The 22,637-nt window shown below is 43.8% G+C and overlaps 1 protein-coding gene across 7 annotated transcripts in view; it reads left to right on the forward strand.

Annotated features, from left to right (window-relative positions):
* Positions 1-11,067, forward strand: part of PEX5 (peroxisomal biogenesis factor 5) — an 18,171-nt gene extending 7,104 nt beyond the window's left edge. For 5 of the 7 annotated variants that reach the window (XM_033404349.2, XM_012536441.3, XM_049694248.1 and 2 more), the window contains exons 6-16: positions 1,419-1,524; positions 2,033-2,123; positions 2,525-2,635; positions 2,898-2,990; positions 3,356-3,475; positions 7,480-7,623; positions 7,826-7,896; positions 8,294-8,506; positions 8,742-8,907; positions 9,276-9,433; positions 9,627-11,067. In XM_033404349.2, the coding sequence (XP_033260240.1) occupies positions 1,419-1,524; positions 2,033-2,123; positions 2,525-2,635; positions 2,898-2,990; positions 3,356-3,475; positions 7,480-7,623; positions 7,826-7,896; positions 8,294-8,506; positions 8,742-8,907; positions 9,276-9,433; positions 9,627-9,828 (1,475 nt within the window). In that variant the 3' untranslated portion in view covers positions 9,829-11,067. The remainder of the gene's footprint in view (positions 1-1,418; positions 1,525-2,032; positions 2,124-2,524; positions 2,636-2,897; positions 2,991-3,355; positions 3,476-7,479; positions 7,624-7,825; positions 7,897-8,293; positions 8,507-8,741; positions 8,908-9,275; positions 9,434-9,626) is intronic. The other 2 variants (XM_049694250.1, XM_049694251.1) reach the window with 2 other exon arrangements.
* Positions 11,068-22,637: the final 11,570 nt, after the last annotated feature.

Raw genomic sequence — 22,637 nt, forward strand, 5'->3', positions numbered from 1 at the left:
TGACATTATTTTCTCAGATGTTGAGATGAGTTTGTTGAAATTATTCAGGCAGAGTCTCAGTTAAATGGAATAGAAAGTTCTGTTGCATATGAATCCCGAGGAGGTAAACCTGCCTTCTTGGTGTTCAAAGCAGTAACAGATCTTCAAATTAGGGACAGAGGCAGGATGACCATTTTTGAGGATATGGGTGCAGAGCAGAAGGAAAGAACACACCGACCCATCCTTCTCTGCGTGCACTCACTCTTTAGGGTCCCTTTAAATCCTTTAACTAATCTGTGTCATTACTTTTTTGTTTTCCGGGCCCTAGAATAGTAAAGAGCAAAGTCCTGGAGGTTGAGAGAAGTTCAGCACCCTCATTTGATATGTTTATTCTGACGTTGCAGCAGTGCCCTTTTTCATGAGAGCTGCTAAGATAATTTCTGGAATTAGACTTAAAAACGTAGCCCTCAAAAGCAGTCAAAAGTGACAGAATTCAGAATAATGTTTATCCCGGGGGGTGCGGGCCTGCGGGAGCCTGTGAGGGAACCGTAGACGGTCCATGTCGTGATCCGGGTGGTGGTGGCTTGAGTGTGCTCACGGGTAGAAATTAATGAAGCAGCTCACCTAAGTTTGGTCCACTTTATGTACCTTCATGTTTGTATGTTACATCTCGAATAATGAAAAAAATCCAGTGGGAAGAGTGGACTCATGTATCTTTAGTTCTAGCCCAGCATTCTGCTTCTCAGATTCTCTTGGTAGGTATATTAGGATGAAATATGAGGTTCCTTTTTTTTTTTTTTAAATTTTTATTGGAGTATAGTTGCTTTACAATATTGTGTTAGTTTCTACTGTACTGCAAAGTGAATCAGCAGTACATATACATATACCCCCTCTTTTTTGGATTTCCTTCCCATTTAGGTCACCACAGAGCATTGAGTAGAGTTCCCTGTGCAATACAGTAGGTTCTCATTAGTTATCTATTTTACACATAGTATCAATAGTGTATATATGTGGATCCCAGTCTCCCAATTATGAGGCTCCTTTTGTTGGGAGGGTGTGAACTCTGTAAATGGAGGACAGACCAAGGTTTGGTTAAAGAATGGGAGCTCCTGTGTTCTCCCCTGGTTCCCTGCCGGGTCCCTGCAGTACCTTTGAGGAAGGTGGAGGCCCAGTGCCCACTATTTCTCAGTGAGGGCTCTTGCACTTCAAACAAAAGGGTTTAGTCCCTACTTCTCTCCCTGAGCCTCCTTATTTGGTCTCCTGTCCCCAGTTCAGTAAACACCTGCCCTAGGCCCCTTGGGAGCAGGTTGGATGTTGAAAGTTTAGTAGTATTTTCTTTTGACCAGTGGTCTCTGAGGGATTCTGCTTTGACTTGGTTAAGTTAATATTCTCCCTTTCCTGATCCCTCACTGATTTCCCCACCTGTCTGCTCCTTGCAGACCCTTTGTCTGTGTCCCCGGCCCGCTGGGCTGAGGAATACCTGGAGCAGTCAGAGGAGAAGCTGTGGCTGGGAGAACCAGAGGGGACGGCCGCCACTGCTCGCTGGTGAGTCCAGCCACTTCGCTCGGGACGGCTCCCTGTGGAAGGAGTGGGACAGTTTTCCTGCTCCCCTCCACCAAGCTCCTCTATCCATCTTAAACCAAGTTGCAATCCCTTCATTTTCTGCTCTAAGGTTTCCACTTGTATTATTACCCCGATTCATTTATGTCTCAAATATAATCGAGTCGAGAATCCTAACTGTCCTACCAAAAGTTTGTAACTTTATCTTATGCACCCTGTTCCCCCTTTAATTTGGAGCCTGCCACTGTCTATTCCTTCTCTCTGGAAAGACGCATTTGGTAAAGAGAGAGGTGAAAGCATGTAGCTAGTGCTTTGCCGCTCCTGCCCAAATGTCCTTCTTTAATGTAAATTGAAATTAGTAGGTCCTCAACCAGAGAGAGGAGTAGTGTCACCCTCTCTGTTCCCCGATGAGAACTGTAACTGCCACGGGCTGGGAGTGGGGAAGGATGTGGCAGACTAACGTGTAAAATGAGCGAGTCCTCACCTGTCCCAGGTATGACGAATACCAGCCTGAGGAGGACCTGCAGCACACGGCCAGCGACTTTGTGGCCAAGGTGGATGACCCAAAGCTGGCTAACTCTGAGGTGAGCCACGTCCCGCTGCTACTTTGCCCAGCAGAGCTGGTCTGAGAACTCAGGAGTCCTGCTTCTCTGACCCCAGTTTAGTTTAAGGCGAAAGAGATGAGATCCGAGGTCCACTCCTTCCTGTCTGGAGAACAGAGACTTACGACCCTGCCTCTTCTTCCAGTATTCTTGCCCTCATTTCCTTGCCTACTAACCCTTTGTCTTTTCTGTGCCTTCTCAGATCTCTCGAGCCAGAAATCCCTTTCTTTTTGCTCTCTGCTTTTTCCAGCGTCTTTAGCCTATCTTGTCTGTAGCTAGAGATGGTCAGGGGGAGGGGTAAGTGCAGGCTTCTCTGGGCGTGGTTGAGAGGGCACACCCGGAAGTCCTCTCCCAAGTGGCCTGTGTGTGTCTCTGTGCCCCAGTTCCTGAAATTCGTGCGGCAGATTGGCGAGGGGCAGGTGTCCCTGGAGTCCGGCGCAGGGTCGGGCCGAGCTCAGGCAGAGCAGTGGGCAGCAGAGTTTATTCAGCAGCAGGTAGGACACTGTCACCTCCCAGTCCTACCTCAGAGCCGGCTGGTGCCCCCGGCCGTGGGTTCAGTGTTCAGCGGTCCCAGATGGGGAAGGGATCTTATTGCCAGCTTGTTTGGTAGCATCCAGGTCCTGAGTGGGTGGGAAAGAGATTCTGAGAACGTTCTTCTCAGAAGTGCCCAGGTTGGTGGTGTCTAATGGGTATTTAGTTGACATTTAGTGGGTGGAAAGTTGTCGTTGGTGGTATGACCATCCTTCTTTGTCACAGGGTACTTCAGAGGCCTGGGTTGACCAGTTCACAAGACCAGTAAACACATCTGCTCTTGATATGGAGTTTGAACGAGCCAAGTCAGCTATAGAGGTGAGAGCAGCTAGTACAGGTGTAACCAGTCCAAGAGAAAACACTTCTTTGGAGAGAGCGGGTGTCTTAACATCAGAGACGGGTGAACATTGTATTTCATAGTGTTCTTGGAGTCTTTTTGTCAGAATTGCTTGGGATGGGGTGGTTGCCTATCAGAAATGCAAATTCCTGGGCATCACAGACTACTGAGTCAGAATCTGGGGGTAGGATCTAGGAACCTGCATGAAAAGAAGCTCTTCAGGTGATCTTAAACACATTGACGTTAAACAACTACTGCCATAGGGACTCCATCTTGGTGGAACTGAGGGTGGGGCGGGGTGCTCATGATGAATCTTCTGTTTCTCTCTGCCTTGCCTTCCTTACAGTCTGAGGTCGATTTCTGGGACAAGTTGCAGGCGGAGTTGGAGGAGATGGCCAAACGGGATGCTGAGGCCCACCCCTGGCTTTCTGACTATGACGACCTCACGGCTGCTTCCTACGATAAGGTAAGAACTAGTTTTTCAGACTGCAGGATTTCCTTGTTTTATTGTCTCTCCTTTAATCCTGAATCTGAAGGGTACCCACTCTTAAGTAATTATTTTCTTGAGCCCCTTTCCGTGAAAGGCAGCCTGAATTATTCCCTTGCCCCTGCGCTCCTCCAGTTATTGAGAGTATGCTTTATTCTTGGGATATAGAAGTTAATGATAATAGACCACCCTTGTCAAATAACAACAGTAAGCGACAAAATACCTAGAGTAGAGGTTTGCACACGATGCAGTAAGAGCACAGAGGAAGGGGCCTTGCTTTGGAGGTTGGTTGAAAACATTTTAAGAAGATTCATAGCTCCTTTGGTAGAGAGTGGTAGGTGGTAGGCCATCTCTTTGCCCTCCACCTTAGTATCTATTTACTTTTTTAACTCACAAGTTTATTTTAAATTCTGATCTCTTCCTGTAGGTACTAACCACTTGCCCCCAATTTAGGGTATTTTCAAAGAATTGTATTAAATAATTCAAATGCTAAGAAAATTTCCCAGAAGTCGGTGGTGAAGAATGATTGAATTTTGCATGTAGTATATACTGTTGCCTTAGAAGCATATGTTATATCGGGGTATCACTGTGAAAAAAATCTGCTTGCGGGTTGTGGGGCATTCGGACATGTGGGTAATAATTGAGCTGTGAGTTGAAGCATGACTGGGGAGGGAGAGATTGCTTGGTTTTGAAAAAGGCAAAACAGGAACTGGGGAGGTGATCAGTGGTGCCTTTTTCTCAGCTCAGACCTGGTTGGGGCTAGAACTAGAGGGCCAGGATTCTGGAGGTAGATCTTGCGAAGATAGAGAAGAACAGAGTTCAAGATAACTTAGAAAAGGCTAGGATTTAAAAGCCAATGAAAATCTTAGTACTAGGAAAAAGATGATTTTGTTTATTATCCCAGCCTGACTTTCTGAGAGTTGTTCTGTGATATAATAGAAAAGGGAGCTTACCTTTTGGGACCCCATCCTCTGGTTTTTCCATAGTAAGAGTTTCTTCTATAGACTTGTGATGAGGAAGAACTGAAGGAAATACCTGGAGATAATACTTTTATTAATTTATAATAGACACTTGATAAGTTGCACAGGCCCTGTCGACTTACAAATGGCAAGGTATAAAGTTTAGATAAAAATTTCCTGGGACTTCCCTGGTGGCACAGTGGTTAAGACTCCGCCTGCCAATGCAGGGGACACGGGTTCAATCCCTGGTCTGGGAAGATCCCATATGCCATGGAGCAACTATGCCTGTGCACCACAACTACTGAGCCTGCACTCTAGAGCCTGTGAGCCATAACTACTGACCTATGTGCCACAACTACTGAGGCCCATGCACCTGGAGCCTGTGCTCCGCGAAAAGAGAAGCCACCGCAATGAGAAGCCCGTGCACTGCAATGAAGAGTAGCCCCGCTCACTACAGATAGAGGAAGCCCGTGCACAGCAATGAAGATGCAACACAACCAAAAAATAAATAAAAATAATTAAAAAAAAATTTTTCCTGGTTTTTGATAAGTATAGACATAGCTCTAACTTCATATGAGCAGCACCTCCTCTTAGCATTTTTTACTTCTGTATTAATGACATGATAGTTGGAATAAATTCTTTAATTCAAAACCTAAAAACATAATTATGTTTTTAGATCTTTGAACCCTATTTTGATATCACTGATGCCTTGGGATATTGCAAAATTAGGATTAGAAACATTTGCATTAAGGTTCCAGATTTTGTCTGCCTTTTGTTAAACTGTTAATAAATTATATGTCAATAGTACTTGTTTTTTATTTTTCAAATGTTGATCTGACTCTATAAGGTAAATTCATGGGTATCTGAATGTCGTATTTTTTATTCATGATCCTTAAATTTTCAAGGCTACACCTACAGCTGGAGCAGATATGATACTGTATACTGTTAGCGTGAAGGAGAAATTTCTGTGATGGGACACACTCTACTTAGTAGTGATCCTATTTTTACAGTATGATCCTAAGAAATTTTGAGCAGACCAGACGATGGATCAGACCTGATGAATGGCTTGGATTAGACTTTTTAAGATGTAGCAGTGGTCCCAAGCTTATCCTGCATCCTGTGGGTTGTTACATGTTCCTCCAGAGGACTCTTTTTTTTTTTCATCTATACAAATATTCTACTTTTGAAAAATTCCTCTCTGATCAGCAATTGATAAAATCTCAAGGAGGATAGATAACACAGACAAGAGCATACTTAGAGAACCCTGTGGTTGCAACATGATGGAATTGACTTGTTGCATTGTCTGCTGAGGATAATACCTATTCACGCATAGTATTTTAACCTTTTTGGTGAGGCTGTGGCAGATATTCTCATTTGATGCTCTCAGTAACTCTGAGAGGCAGGAATTACTTTCATTAGGAATTTGTGTTATCGGTGACAATGATCTGTTTCCTACGGGGTGGCTTAAAACATGGGAGGGTGAATGCAGAAGGCTTTATCTTGTGGAACTCTAATAGTCTAGGTGGGGCTGGCAAACTGTGGCCCATGGGAAATCTATCCTTCCACCTTATTCTTTTTTTTTATGGCCCGTGAGCTGAGAATGGTTTTAACATTTTTAAATGGTTTTAAAAAAATGAAAAGTAATAATTTGTGAAACGTGAAAATTATATATTGATAAAATTCAAACTTCAGTGTCCATAAATAGAGTTTTATTGGAACACAGCCATGCTTGTTTACATATCATCTGTGGCTAGTTTCTCACTGCTCTGGTGGAGATGAGTAGTTGTGACAAAATATTTATCCTCTGCCCCTTGCTGATCCTTGTTCTAGGGTCCTTTCCTATCTTCTGAGTTTTCCTGTTGCACGGAGGTGTCCCAGGAACATTACCTATTCTCAACATGAATATACTTTTTATACGTTTATCCCAAATCCATCTCCTGTATGTCTCACTTCTTAAATCCCCATTGTAATTATTTAATTTTTATTTGTTACAAATAATTTGCAGATTACTTATAATGGTTTAGAACTTGGCTGGCAAGATTTGAGCGTTTCTGGTTCTTGAGCAGTTTCACAATGGTAGTGAAGAAGGGCCTCACTCATGTCTTTGTTTCGTACAGTTTCATTCTGATTTGTCCTTAACTGCGTTTAGAAAGGGCCCTGCCCTGTATTTTGCATCTTGTGTTCATTCTGGGGTATTGTTTTGTGATGGTAACCACTGCTCTCCAAAAAGGAGCGTTTTATTCCCTTGTCCCAACTCACACGCTTACTAGGGACCCATTTTATCTTAACACGTCTCTGCCTACGTGGAAGCCCTGGGGACAGAGCTCTGCACAGAGCATCATAACTTCCCTCAAATGAGAAAGCCTCAGCCAGAAGAGGACTGGTCTTTCTGAAGCGTTTTCTGCCCTCAGGATTTTGGAATCTAGCTTTAATTTACTATCAGATACAGATTAATATTAATAACTTTTAAGAATGAAATTGGGGAATAAATTAAAATTTTCAAAGTGCTTGAACACATGCTGTCCAGTCAGTGTGCACAGGACTCCGTGAGCTGGGTAAGAGTTGCATTTGAATAGCAGGGCCTCTGACTCCAAATTGCATTTCCTTTATAGATTATCACACTATTGCAGGATAACAAGAAATGCCCCTTGAATAGCTAAAGAGAACTTATCTCATTACTGTAAGCAGATCCTGTTAAGAAATGTGCTCTGTCCAGTAATGAGAGATCAAGGATGTGGAAACACTGGCTGATAAAAACTTCCTAAAATGAGCTTAATCCCAGGTCATTTTAGGATCAGAGTTTGCCTGGCTTTCCAGTTGCTGTGGGCATGACCCGGAATTTCTTCACTGTGGTCGTAGGTGATCTCCTTTATGACATGGAGAACTTGCCAGCCTTTATCTGGATACCTTTTTGGAGGCCTTCAGCTTCTTTTCCACGTCAGTCTTGGTTGTCAGCTCCCATTCCTGCTGCTCTGTGATGGCCCCCTCCGGGATGGGGTCTCACTTGGCTTCCCTTCCTTGTAGGGGTACCACTTTGAGGAGGAGAACCCCCTGCGTGACCACCCCCAGCCTTTTGAGGAAGGGCTGCGGCGACTTGAGGAGGGTGACCTGCCGAACGCTGTCCTGCTCTTCGAGGCAGCTGTGCAGCAGGACCCCAAGCACATGGAAGTGAGCAGCTCGTTCTTCTGACTACAGATGAGAGAAGCTCCCTCCAGTTTTGAGGGAGGCCCCTGAGGGTGGTGCCGATGGATTAGGGCCCGGGCGACAGCCTGGTCGGGTTCTGAGAGTGAGGTGGTGGGTGGGGCGAGCAGAGGACGCAGTGGTGGGAAGGTGAATACCGGGGTGATGAAATCTGGCAACTTCCCTCTAGGCCTGGCAGTACTTGGGGACCACCCAGGCGGAGAATGAGCAAGAACTCTTAGCCATCAGCGCCCTGCGGAGGTGAGTACACTGAAAGGGTGGGGGGGGCAGGGTGGTCCCAGGGCTCTACAAATAACCTTTAGAATGACAGAGCCTACTATTCTTTCTGGCTACTAACACGAGTGTTTTCTCATGATGAAACTCTAAGGTTTGGGGTGAGTCTGGAGATAACTGGCTCCATTTGTTCCTCGGCTTTTGGTTTTATTTGTGGGACCCTGGCTGGTTCCTTGGCTGCTGAAATGTTCCGTTTCTCAGGACTGTAACTTTATTAATAACCCACCCGTAGAGGATTCCTCCATACCTTAACTGAGGGAGTTGGCAGGTACCTCTGCGTTCTGAAGCTTGGCTCGGCTCCCAGGGTGCTGATAGGTGCAGTGTCAGCCTCAGAGACCAGCTCTGTCCATCTCTGTCCAAACAGGTGCCTAGAGCTAAAGCCAGACAACCGGACGGCACTGATGGCGCTGGCTGTAAGCTTCACCAACGAGTCCCTGCAGCGGCAGGCCTGCGAGACCCTGCGAGACTGGCTGCGCTACACACCAGCCTATGCCCACCTGGTGGCAGCCGGGGAAGAAGGGGCCAGCGGGGCAGGACTGGGCCCCAGCAAGCGCATCCTGGGCTCTCTGTTGTCCGAGTGAGTGTGGGGACCTCCTGGGATGACGAGTGGCAACCCGAGTAGAAGGAGGACCTGGCTTGTGGAATTTTGGATAGATTGAGGGAGTGGGATGGAAGACAAAGGATTGGAAGGAGGATAGATAGACGCATCTTGGGGGTACGATTGGTTAGTGAAAGGATTATTTGGGAGGGGTAGGAATATAGACGTATCCATCCACCTGCTTTTTTGCATTTTTTTTTTCTTCCGTGTCCAGCTCCCTGTTTCTCGAAGTGAAAGAGCTCTTCCTGGCAGCTGTGCGCCTGGACCCGACATCCATTGACCCTGATGTGCAGTGTGGCTTGGGAGTCCTCTTCAACCTGAGTGGGGAGTATGACAAGGCGGTGGACTGTTTCACAGCTGCCCTCAGCGTTCGTCCCAATGTGAGCCTCAGGGGAGGAAGGGAGATAGGACAGGACTCTATACCTTATGGAGGAATCGTTTGTTGGGACCTTCGGAGTCATGGGATATTTCATTCCAGTGTTCCATGTACTGGTTGCCTTGGGAGAATTGGGAAAAGAAGAGCAGGAGTCTAAGGTCGTCTGGACTTAAGGGAGTCTGCGGGGGGTGAGTGGTTACGTCGTGGTCACAACGTCGTGGCCACAACGTCGTGGCCGCACAGTGACCTGTGGAGACAGGAGTGGAATCGTAACATGCGTTAGAGAAACAGAGTGGGGAGCCAGGGGGAGATCGGGCAGAATTTGATCTGAGCCTGGCCCCTGTTTGTAACCCTTGTCCATCCCTATCTTAGGACTATTTGCTGTGGAATAAGCTAGGGGCCACCCTGGCCAATGGAAACCAGAGTGAAGAAGCAGTAGCTGCATACCGTCGGGCCCTCGAGCTCCAGCCTGGCTATATACGGTCCCGCTACAACCTGGGCATCAGCTGCATCAACCTTGGGGCCCACCGGTGAGAGTATCTACTGAGGAGTGAATGAATGAATGAATGAATGAATGAATGAACTCCCTGCCTTTGGCCCTGGCTCCTCATTCTCTATCCTGTTATTTGACCTCGAGCTCCAGCTTTCTTTCTCCCCATGCCAGCTGACCTACCTCCTTCCACTGGTGTTCTGCTCACCAGCTCTCATTCTTCTCCCTTGCAGTGAGGCGGTGGAACACTTTTTGGAGGCCCTGAACATGCAGAGGAAAAGCCGGGGCCCTCGGGGCGAAGGGGGTGCCATGTCGGAGAACATCTGGAGCACCCTGCGTTTAGCCTTGTCTATGTTAGGCCAGAGCAACGCCTATGGGGCGGCTGATGCCCGGGATCTGTCCACCCTCCTAGCGATGTTCGGCCTGCCCCAATGACAGTGGGATGGACTGCCCTGCGAGTGTTTGCCTGGAGGGGTGCCTGCTCTGGATGTGATCCCCTCTCCCCAAACGGGCCTACCAAGGGGGTGGGCTGATGGCCACAAGCGGTACTGCCTCTCAGGAGCTGCCTCAGTGTAGGGGTGGGTAGTCTGGGTTCTAGTTCCTGCATAATTGTAGGAAGATGAGCTGTGTTGTCGGAGTCCCTTGGTAATTCAAGGGCTGTCCGTGCAGCTCCAGATCTCTCTGCTCATCACGCCCTTTCTTGGTGCTGCTTTTTGGGAAGGACCCAAGGATACAGGTTGTCATCTGCTGCCATTTCTGATTGGGTCTACCACAGTTGTAGCGTCTGTCCTCCCCCTCCTTTCTCCTTTTACTGGGACTTGATGATAGTCCAGCCTCCTCGCGCAGTGGTGTGTGGCAGGTTCTGTCAAGCACCTCTGTGATGACTGTAGGGTGGGACGTGTTAGGAGTTGGCCTGTGTGATTTAAATGTTGATTTGGCTCAGCAGAGCTGAGGTTTTAGGGGTGCTCGTAGTTCTGTCATTCTTGGACCTCTCCTGGCTATAGCTCAGAGTCCCTGGATAATGCTGTGCGCAGTAATGGGCGTCATTACCATAGGGGTCCTCAGGGGCTGCCGGGGTTAAGTTGCTACAGAGTGTTTGGGTGTGGGGAGAGGAAGCCTCATTGTGGAATGAGCCTCGAAGGGACCACGTAGGCTCAGGTCAAGGGCTCTGGCTTGGGGGCCTGTGGAGGGAGGACAGAGCAGGTGGGACGAGGAATGTCCTGAGTGCAGCCATCCCCCTCCTCTTAGAAAGACCTGCGAGTAGGAATTGAGCTAGCTCTTCTGGAAAGTTGGTTCAGAAATTGCAGTCTTGCCAAATTCCTGGCAGAGAGAGGGTTCAGTGTTACCTTGAGCCTTTGCTGTCCTTGAAATGTTTGTAGCGGGGAGGGTCGGAAAATCCCCTTCCCCTGTATCACCTCCACAAGGCGAAGGCTGAGAGGAAGTGAGTGAGCAGCTTGGGTTCTGCCGGGGAGATGCCCCGAGCCCAGAAATGGCTGAAGCGGCCGGGAAGCCTCTTGCCTTGTCTTAGGTAGCTAATGGTCAGATTTTTTTTAAAACTACCGTGGTCCCAAGTTTCCATCCTAAAATTTATTTTTCTTTGTATGAATATGTGTAAATGATTTAAAAAATAAAACTGTAAAATATTTGTATGAGGAATAAATGGAACAGACATGGCTTTGAGTCCTGCTACTGGGTGTGCAGTTGGGATGGTGGGAGGGGAATTGCTGTTTGGAGGTTGGTGTTCAACAGTTTTTCTCGATTTATCTTTCAAATTCTCATTGGTACATTGATTACCTGTCTCCCAAGTAATTACTCAGCACCTACTATATGCGAGGTACATGAATAAGGTGGTCAAGGTCCCTGTGTTCATGGGACTGATGGTTTAGCAGGAGACGGGTGTTTGACAATCATGCATTTTTTACATTTGTGTTACTTCTATACAGGAAAATATGGGGTGTGATGTAATTGTTTGCTATTTTTTATTACGAATTATTACATGGGAGGACTTTTGTAGTTTCTTCAATGCTTAGGGCATTGAGATGCCAGCATTTCAGTGCTGGCTCTACCTGGTTTCTATCAGGAGCTCTCGAGAGACATATCAAGATGGGTCTCTACCCTGGGGAAAAATTTTAAAATATGAATATTTATGTTTGGAGATAAATGTCCATGGTCATGTTAGAATTTAAAATGTCTAAAGGAGAACTGGGTCAGTAATTATCCAGACAGTGAAATATTATTAAGCTATTTAATTATATTTATGGAACAATTTCCAATGACAATAAATGCTAACAATATAATGAGAAGAAAAGTTTAGCAAACTTTTTACAGTTTTTATCTCAAGAAGAAAGTGCCTTGAAAAGAGAATAAGGAAATTCCCAGTATGTTAAATGTATCAGGATTATGTCCCCCCTTCTTTGTCATACTTCTCTGTAATTTACAGATTTTCTTTGTAATACTTTCATAGAAAAGAAGAGAAAAGAAAACGTCACGGGGAGGAGGGCATCCGTTGCCACCACCTGGGGCTCTGAAGGCCAGTGGTGCAGGGCCCGCGGGCCTGAGAGTGGGCTGGGCAGGCTGATGCAGCAGTTTCTGGAGTGGAGATACAAGAAGGAAAAAAGTCTGGCTGGGTAAATGGCTTAGGAGTTGAGCTAACTTCTAGTTTAAGCAAAATCTCCAGGTTGATCTGCTTTGTCTGTGTTTGGTGGCGTCAAGGTTCCAGGAGGATGCTTTCCTTGCATGGTCAGGTCCAAGCGCCTCTTGAATCCACATCAAATTCAGCCAGTATTTACTGAGCCCCTATCACGTGCCAGGTGCTATCGGGTACCAGGGATGCAGTTCAGAAGGCAGACAAGGTCCCTGCTCTCACGGCTGATATACTAGTAGAAGGAGCAATGGAATAAATAAGTAAATAAGCACCTTCAGTTAGTGTGGTCAGGAAAGGCCTTTGTCGTGAGCTGGTCAGAGTGGGAGGGGCCCGCGGGGGCTACTTTTTGTTGTGGTGCGGTGGCTTCTCGTTGCAGAGCATGGCTGTAGGCGCATGGGCGTCAGTGGTTGTGGCATGTGGGTTCAGTAGTTGTGGCTCGCGGGCTCTAGAGCGCAGGCTCGGTAGTTGTGGCTCGCGGGCTCTAGAGCACAGGCTCGGTAGTTGTGGCTCGCGGGCTCTAGAGCGCAGGCTCAGTAGTTGTGGTTCGCGGGCTTAGTTGCTCTGCGGCAGGTGGCATCTTCCCGGAGCAGGGCTCGAACCCATGTCCCCTGAATTGGCAGGCGGATTCTTAACCACTGCGTCACCAGAGAAGTCTCCCACTCTCTTCTTTAAATCCTCTCCCCTGCTTCTGTGATATTTTCTCTCCTAAGCTGCTTCCCAGTCTCCTTTAAGTGTCTCTCTGTCTACCTGCTCCTGAGGTGCTGATGTTCCTGAGGCTCTGTTCTTGGCCTTTCCTTGCTTTGCATGGTTCTTTGACGACCTGATCCACACCTGTGGCTGTAACTACCATTTAAATGGTGATAACAGACCAGCCTAGATCTCTGCCCCGGCTTTGGATACATCGCACACTTACCTTCTTTCTCCTCTGGTTGGATGTTTCCCTGCTACCCTAAATTCAACAAATTCAAAACAGGAACTTCATCCCCAACATGGCTCCTCATTTTGTGCGCTCCTGGAGACTTACTAGGAGAAAGCTGTGAGCGGGTCTGGATTCCTCCTCCTCATTTTCCTGTAACACTCCTTAGTCACCCAGTTCTTCAGGGTCTGCCCCCTCAGTAAACCCCACAAGTGTCTTCTGGTTTTTGTACTTTTGCTATTACTTCTGTTTAGGGGTTTATCCTCTCGTGAATTACTGTGATAGCTTCTTGTTTTTTTCTCATTTCATTTACCCCCAACTCCTCATCATGAAACTGATACACTTCCTTAGACATGACATGCTGTCTCTTCCCTCTGACTTCTCACAGTTTGCACAATAGATGAAAGTTCAATCAATGCCTGTTGAATGAACCAAATACTGTAAGTCCCCTGCATATGAAAGAGTTCCATTCTGAGAGTGTGTTCATAAGTCCAATTTGTTCGTTAAGTCCAACAAAGTTAGCCTAGGTACCCAGCTAACACAGTCGGCTATATAGTACTGTACTGTAATAGGTTTTAATAGTTTTCACACAAATAATACATAAAAAACAGGGCTTCCCTGGTGGCACAGTGGTTGAGAGTCCGCCTGCCAATGCAGGGGACACGGGTTCGTGCCCCAGTCCGGGAAGATCCCACATGCTGCGGAGCGGCTGGGCCCGTGAGCCATGGCCGCTGAGCCTGCGCGTCCGGAGCCTGTGCTCCGCAACGGGAGAGGCCCGCGTACCGCAAAAAAAAAAAAAAAAAAAAAAGACCTATGTAGAAATCCTGTATGTCTAAAATTCACATGTCAATTTACTTTGATTAGAGTGAACTTGGATTAAAATTTAATTCTCATATTTATTTTTACCATCATAACTTCTATTTTTTTGGTTTTTAAATTTTAGGACAAGAAGGTTTTAAAATATCTTTCAATTTGCAACAATATATTTGAAAGGAATTTAGACCTGGAATCTTTTGTATTTATTTTTAGTTTCTCTTCAACCTTTTCATGATCCCTAATCATTAGCTTATTGCCATTTGCATTTCTTTTGTAGTTTTTCTGGTAACAGTGCAGGGACCCCGAGGTTATTAAACCAAAGGAATATTTCTTTTATTCTCATCCAAAAACACTTTAGATAAAATTTTTTTTAGAGAATAAGAATGTTTAATTTTTTATTAAGAATTTATTATTTTATACACATCCATATGTATTTAATTTTTTTTCCTTTTTGTCAGTGTGGCATTTACTTTTAACCAAGGGATTTGTAATTCAAAGCAATTCAATGTTTCATTTGAAAAATCCTTTGCAAGTAGAAAATCTCATCATTTTAAGATCTAGTCCTATGAACTATTAGTTCATAGGAGGTATTAATATATTTAATATATTTGGGCAAATTAGAGTGGTGACAATGAAGATTATACTTTCGTTTTCCAAATAGGAAAGTTTTTCTTAAAGAGCTAGTGTACTTAAAGCATTCAGAGTTCGGTTGGATATTTGGATTTTCTTGGGAGATGTATTAATTTTCTTTGGCTGCAAAAAAAACACCCCAAAACTCAGTGGCTTAAAACAACAACAATGCTTATTTCTCATGGTTCTGGGAGTTGGCAGTCTGAGTGATTCTGCTGTACTTACCTGCTGTACTCATGGGACTGCCAGCTGTCATCTGATGGTCCATCTAGGACTGCAGTGTCCCAGATGTCTGCATGACATGTCTGGCTGTTGGCTACACGTCCTCAATTCTCCTCCAGGTGGTTTCGTGTTCTCCAGTAGACTAGACTGGGCTTCACAGCTTGGTGGTGTCAGGGTGTCAAAAGAGAACCAACAGGAGTTATAGGACCTTTTATGACCCAGTCTCTGGGGCTCACACAATCTCACTTTTGCCACATTTTATTGGTCAAGGCAAATCATTTATTTTACAAACTTATCAGTGAAATGCACATTCAAGCGTGTGAAGAAATAGACTTTGTCTCTTGATGAGAAGAAGTGACACATTACAGAGATGTGGATATAGGAAGTATGATTTCTTTGAGGACAATATTACAGTGATCTACCACAGTAGCCTTTGAGATTTCTTCCAGGACTTATGTAGACTGCTTAATGGTCTTTCTTACATCAACTTAAATAGGAATCCATAGCAATTGAGACAGTTTCCGGCCTTTAAATTTAAGAATATTCTAGAGACACGCAAACTAATCTAGATCAAAGTTTCCTCTAGTGGTAAATGCACAAATGGGTTTTGTTCAATTTATCATTTCTTTTTTTAAAATTAGAAACAAAATTTAAATTGAAGTGTAGTTGCTTTACAATATTAGTTTCAGGTGTACAACATAGTGATTCAATATTTTTAGAGATTATACTCCGTTTAAAGTTATTACAAAATAATAGCTATATTTCCCTGTGTTGTACAATATATCCTTGTTGCTTATCTATTTTATATCTAGTAGTTTTATCTCTTAATCTGGTACCCTTATCTTGTTTTTGATACCTGTGATTCAGTTTCTATTTTCAATTTACCCATTTCTTTTCTCCAGAAATATATAGTCGCTGCAGATGCTGCTTCTGAATCCAAAGGCTGGAGTTCCCTTGGGGTCCTGAAATCATAGATTCTCTACTCACTCATTTCTTTCAATGTTCTTGGGCCCTCATATAGGGAAACAAAATCCCAGTTGTTCAAACAATAGATGAAAATAATTAAAGTTTGGTCACATTAGCCATTACAGGCAGCCTTGTGTTTCAAAGAAAAGAAAAGAAATAGTTCAGTCAGGGGGAAAATCCCCACCCACAATCTCAGGATAAAACACTTAAACAGCTTGTCCTAGGATTTCTAGCAAATCACACATTTATCCTACACCTTAAGGCAGTGGGCCCCTTGTCTTGAGGAAAGGCTGCCACCTAGGGCTGTATGTTTTGTTCTCCTCTAAGTTCTATTCTAGTAAAAGTTTCCTAGCAGTTTGAGAACACCTACGCCTGATGCCTGCTGGCTGGCTTAATTTCAAACGTCACAAAGAAAGAAACTGTTTCAAGTTGAATTAATGTGTATCTAACTTGATAACATCTTCAAATAATTTTGAAAAATTTGAAGAGGACAGAGCTTAGATCACTTTTCCTCTAAATTTGACTACACAGTCTTCATCGGTTCAAAAAATATATGTGCTGATGCCACTGACAACATCTGGGAACCACCACTGTGCAGAAGAAACTATGACTACCACCACTGTTATATATTTGAAGTTCTCTTACTTGCTGATGGTTGTCAAAGCCAAAGTAGTTCCAAATTTTTTGGATCAGGTTAAAGGTAAGCACATGTCAGACCAGCTCCAAAACTCAAAGAAAGGTGAACTCATTTTGGAGTCATCATCCTCTGCCTTTTTATTCTTCCCAGTTTAATCAGCCAGTTCAAGGGATGATAGTTTAAGTGAGAACCAATTAATCTCAGTCTCTTTGTTTGAATAAATGATCCAACAGAAGAAGAAAACATCATATGCAGATAATCCAGTAAGAGGAATAAAAAACTGCTAGAGAGAATCCAGACCATTTGCTACTGCCAACCCTGGATCAACAGCAGATGGCGCCAAAGAACCTTAGTAACAGCTCTGCTACCAGCTCCAAGGTTGCCTTCTGCTTCCCACACCATTCACCCAGGATTGCTAAGGAGTGGAGGTTAAGAGCACAGACTCCAGAGTCAGACTGCCTGTCTTCACAATACTGCATTTGCTCGCTGGGTGACCTTGAATGAGTTTTTTTTTTTTTTTTTTGCGGTATGCGGGCCTCTCACTGTTGCAGCCTCTCCCCCTGCGGAGCACAGGCTCCGGACGCGCAGGCTCAGCAGCCATGGCTCACGGGCCCAGGCGCTCCGTGGCATGTGGGATCCTCCCAGACCGGGACACGAACCCGTGTCCCCTGCACCGGCAGGCGGACCCTCAACCACTGCGCCACCAGGGAAGCCCCCTTGAATGAGTTTTGAACTTGGTTTTCCTCTTTGTAGAATAAGGATGTTAATAAAGACTCTATCTCACAGGATTGTTGTGAAGATTACATGAATTCTTACATGTAATCACAGGCAATAGTTTCTTGTACATAATAATCTTTCAGAGTGTTATTTGTTAGTGAATACATAATATAAAAAGAAGTACTGCTGTGACATCAAAAGCATAATATTTAGGAGGGAGAGCAAAAGGTTAAGCTTTTGTATAGGATTGAAATTAAGTTGTTATCAGAATAAAATTGACTGTTATAAGTGTCTTTTGTAAGCCTCATGATAACCAAAAAGTAACAACCTACAGTAGATACACAAAAGGTAATGAGGAAATCAAAGCACACCATTATCCAAAATTATCAATTCACAAAGGAAGATCACAAGAGAGGAAGAAAGAAACAAGGGAACTAAAAAGAAAGAAAAAGGCAAGAAACCAATAGGACGGCATTAGTAATTCCTTACCTATCAATAATTATTTTAAATGTGAATGGATTCAATTCTTCAACAAAAAAAGCAGAGCAGCTGAATGAATAAAAAAAATAAAACCCAGCTATATGTTGGCTATAAGAGATTCACTTCAGCTTTAAGCATACATATAGGCTCATTAAATAGATGGAAAATGATATTCCGTGGAAATAGAAACCAAAAGAGAGCAGGGGTCTTATATTTATATCAGACAAAATAGGCTTTATTTCAAAAGCTGTAAAAAGAGACAGAGATGGTCATTGTATAATGATAAAGGGTTCAGTTTATCAAGAGGATGTAACAATAATCAATATATATGCACCCAACATCAGAGCACCTAAATATAAAAGCAACTACTCGCACCTCTAAAGGGAGAAATAGATTACACTATAATCAGGAGGCCAAGAATTGTCAATGGGGAAAATTGTCAATGTCTCTTCAACAAATGTCGTTGGGAAAACTGGATAATCACATGTAAAAGAATGAAATTGCACCCCTATCTTAATCCACACACATTGACTTGAAATGTATTAAAGACTTAAATGTAAGACCTGAAACTGTAAAATCCTAAAAGAAAACAGGGGAAAACGCCATAGCATTGGTCTTGGCAATGATTTTCTGGAAGTGATACAAAAGCAGAAGCACAAAAGCATAAATCAAGTGGGACTGCATCCAACTAAAAAGCTTCTGCACAGCAAAAGAGCTATTAACAAAATGAAAAGGCAACTTCTGTGATGGAGGAGTATATTTTCAGACCATATATCTGACAACAGGTAAATATCCAAAATATATAAGAAGCTAATACAACTGAATGGCAAAAACAAAAACAAATAACCTGATTAAAAAACAGGCAAAGGGGGCTTCCCTGGTGGTGCAGTGGTTGAGAGTCCACCTGCCGATGCAGGGGACACGGGTTCGTGCCCCGGTCTGGGAGGATCCCACATGCCGCGGAGCTGCTGGGCCCGTGAGCCATGGCCGCTGAGCCTGCGCGTCCGGAGCCTGTGCTCCGCAGCGGGAGAGGCCACAACAGTGAGAGGCCCGCGTACCGGAAAAAAAAAGAAAAAAAAAAACAGGCAAAGGGCCTCCCTGGTGGCACAGTGGTTGGGAATCCGCCTGCCAATACAGGGGACACGGGTTCGAGCCCTGGTCCTGGAAGATCACACATGCCACAGAGCAACTAAGCCCATGCACCACAACTACTGAGCCTGCACTCTAGAACCTGCGAGCCTGAACTACTGAACCCTGTGCACCTAGAGCCGGTGCTCCGCAACAAGAGAAGCCACCACAATGGGAAGCCCACACACCGCAACGAAGAGTAGCCCCCACTCACCACAACTAGAGAAAGCCTGTGCACAGCAACGAAGACCCAACATAGCCAAAAAAAACACCAAAAAATAAAAAACGGAGTCAGAGGACCTGAATAGACATTTTTCCAGAAAAAGACGTACAAATAACCAACAGGTACATGAAAAGATGCTCAACATCACTAATCATCAGGGAAATGTACATTAAATCACAATGAGATATCATCTCACATTGTTAGAATAGCTATCATCAAAAACACAGGAAAAAAAGATAAGAGATAAGTGTTGGTGAGGATTTGGAGACAGGGAACCCTTAAGCACTTTTGGTGGGAAAGTAATCTGTTGCAGTCACTGTGGAAAACGGTATGGGGGTTCCTCAAAAAAATAAAAATAGAATGATCATATCCAGTAATCTCACTTCTGGGTATATGTTCAAAGGAAACAAAATTATTATTTTGCAGCGACATCTGCAACTCCATGTTCATTGCAGCATAATTCATAATAGCCAAGACATGGAAACAACCTGAGTGTCCATCATTGGAAGGATTGTAAGGACTATATATACACATATGTGTGTGTATATGTATATGTGTATACACACACAGAGTGGAATATTACTCAGCCATGAAAAAGGAAATCCTGCTATTTGAGACAACATGGTGGGACTTTGAGGGCATTATGCTAATGCAATAAGTCAGATAGAGAAAGACAAATACTGTACGATCTCACTTATATGTGGAATCTAAAAAAGCCAAACTTGTAGAAACAGAGAGTAGAATATTAGCTGACAGGAGCTGGGGTTGGGGGAAATGTGGAGATGTTGGTAAAAGGATAGAAGCTTCCCTTTATAAGATGAATAAGTTCTGGGAATCTAGCGGACAGTATGGTGACTATAGTAACAATACTGTATTATACACTTGAAAGCTGCTCTAATAGAGTAGATCTTGAAAGTTATAACCACAAAATGAAAAATGGTAGTTATTGTACTAATCGTTTTGCAATATTTACATGTATCAAGTTATCATATTTTATACCTTAAACTTACAAATATGTCAATTATATGTCTAAAAAGCTGGAAAAAAAGAGTTCCTGGTTTTTTTTAGGATGGGGAAATGTTATATTGGGAGGAGCAGAAGCTTCTGGGTATGGAGAGCCTGGGTATTGAGGCTTCTCTGGGCTAAGTCAGGCTGCTCAAGAGGGCTGAGGACCCCATGGATTCGGTGACTATAGTTAATGATACTGTATTGTGTATTTGGACAGTTGCTAAGAGAGTAGATCTTAAGAGTTCTCATCACAAGAAAAAAAACGGGGGACTTCCCTGGCAGTCCAGTGTTTAGGACTCTGCGCTTCCAATGCAGGGGACAATGGTTCAATCCCTGGTAGGGGAACTAAGATCCCACATGCCTCGCAGTTCGGCCAACGAATTAAATAAACAAACAAGAAAAAAAAATTGTAACTACAGTGCGATGGATGTTAACTAGATTCATGGTGATCCTTTTGCAACATATACATTCAGTAGTCCCCTGTTATCTGCAGTCTTGCTTTCCCGAGTTTCAGTTACCCATGGTCAACTTTGGTCTGAAAATGCTAAATGGAAAATTCCATAAATAAATAATTCTTAAGTTTTAAATTGTGTGCCATTCTTTTTTTTTTTTTTTTTGGCCATGCTACACGGCTTGCGGGATCTTAGTACCCCTACCAAGGATGGAACCTACGCCCCCTGCAGTGGAAGCGTGGAGCCTCAACCGCTGGACCTCCAGGGAATTCCCAAATTGTGTGCCATCCTGAGTAGGGTGATGAAATCTTGCACCTTCCTGCTTCATCCAACCCTGGGATGTGAATCAACCCTGTGTGCAGTGTATCCAGCTGTATGTGCTACCCACCCATTAGTCACTTAGTAGCCATCTCAGGTATCAAATGGACTGTCCTGGCATTACCGTGCATGTGTTTAAGTAATGCTTATGTTACTTAATAATGGCTCCAAACACAAGAGTAATGATGCTTGCAATTCAGATATTCTCTTACTGTGCCTAGTTTGTAAATTAAACTTTATCATAGGTACATATGTATAGGAAAAAACAGTTTATTTAGGATTTGGTACTATCCATGGTGTCAGGTATTCTCTGGGGGTCTTAGAATGTATCTCCTGAGAATAAGAGGAGACTACTGTATACTGAATTATTATGTTGTACACCTGAAACTCATATAATGTTATATGCCAATTGTATTTCAATTAAAATAAAAGAATCAGGGAATAGAGACAGTGGCTGAAGGGACATGTAGGGTCAGAGACCCTCTCTTCGTGGGTGAGACAAAGTCATTGAAGAACTGTAAGGTGAGGTGTTGGCCTTCTCCTTAAAGGTATTAAAATTGTAAATCTTCTTAGCATGGGGACCAGGGTGGACTGCTTCCTGGAAATCTCACCAGAAAAATATTCAGAAATTCTTAGGGCATCAGAAAATGGATTTGGTCCAAAGCCATGTCGGTTTCAGAAAGCTACAGCCTAGATTCCTCACCCTAGCCTCCCCCAAACTTCCTCACTTTCATCCAGTGAAGTACTCTTAGGGCAGAACTCTCTATTCTTCACAATTAACTTGTGTTGCAGGGATGGAAACACGCCATTTCTGTAACACACAGTTTATATTCTTCTTATTTCTCACTTGACACTTTTTCTACCCTCTTCTAAAACATCTCGAGCTTTTGGTATTGGTGCCATTTGGTACAGGTGTTTCATTGGTTGTGTTGTTTACCCAGGCTGCAGCCTATGGTAGGAAGGAGAAAATTCAGTTTTAGCTATAGTCTGTCCACGATATTAACCATCCCATTCATGGATCTGCCTTCCTTCTACTTGAAGAATACCACTTTCTTTTAAAAAAATGTATGTTTTGTGATGCGAGGATTTCCACGGGCTTTCTCCTCCACTCTCTCTTATGGGAAAAATTCTTGAAGGAATCATTCTGGTAAATTCATATAATAAAGAATGGTTCTGGATCTCTAGTTGGATTCTACAAACGACTCTCCTCTGGGTTTCAGTATCTTAATCCTTTCTTCCTCCATGCATTCCTTCACTCTGAGAAGTTATATTTAGCACCATAATTTTTTGTGCTGCATCTTTCTGACTGCCCTCCCCAACCCTCTCAAGTACCATTCTGCTAACAGTGTGGACAGCATGGTGGTATATTCTTGGTAATTTTTACTGAATGCTTTGGCTGGGCTAAGCTGGTTTCTTGTTACTATATATATACATTACAGTTTACCAATCTTGGAAAAGTCTATATAGAAAAGAGTTAAAAGCCGCTCTGCATTCTAAAATTTGGAAAGCCATGCAAATTCATTGTCAAAAAGAACCCAAACTTCCTATATTTGATCATAAGCATCTGTGAAATCCAGAGGATGGAGAAAATCAATTATTAACTTTTCTATAAGGTTGCCTTTGTCTCTGCAGTCTTACTTGGATGGATGCCTAAAAGCCCCTGTTTCTTGGTCCTCTTTCATACTTTCTTCTGATTTCTTTTCTTCCTTTCTCACAGTTAAGGCTACATCCTGCTACACTACCTGAGCTAATGTAGTAACATGTTTGTGGATGACAATTTAATGGCATTTTTAATGACTAATTTCTTTCTACTTTGGGACAGCAGCTATAAGTTACAAATCAGGGAGGACCAGACTTCTTGGGTCACTGAGTCTCCTGGGAATGATTTCTTGACCCAAAGTGGTAAATCTGCAGTTGTTGAGTCTTCAGGCTTAGTGCATTCCTGACTTCATGTGAACTTCTAAGACAGTAGTACCACAGAGCTTGAATTATTAAACAAGGGTCAAATGAATCATAGAACTTAACAACACCAAGATTTACTGAAAAGGCAGGCACAAATGGAGGATCTGTCTTTAGAGGGACGTCAA

The sequence above is a fragment of the Orcinus orca genome, chromosome 11 (genome assembly GCF_937001465.1).
Source record: "Orcinus orca chromosome 11, mOrcOrc1.1, whole genome shotgun sequence".
Taxonomy (NCBI): Eukaryota; Metazoa; Chordata; class Mammalia; order Artiodactyla; family Delphinidae; genus Orcinus; species Orcinus orca.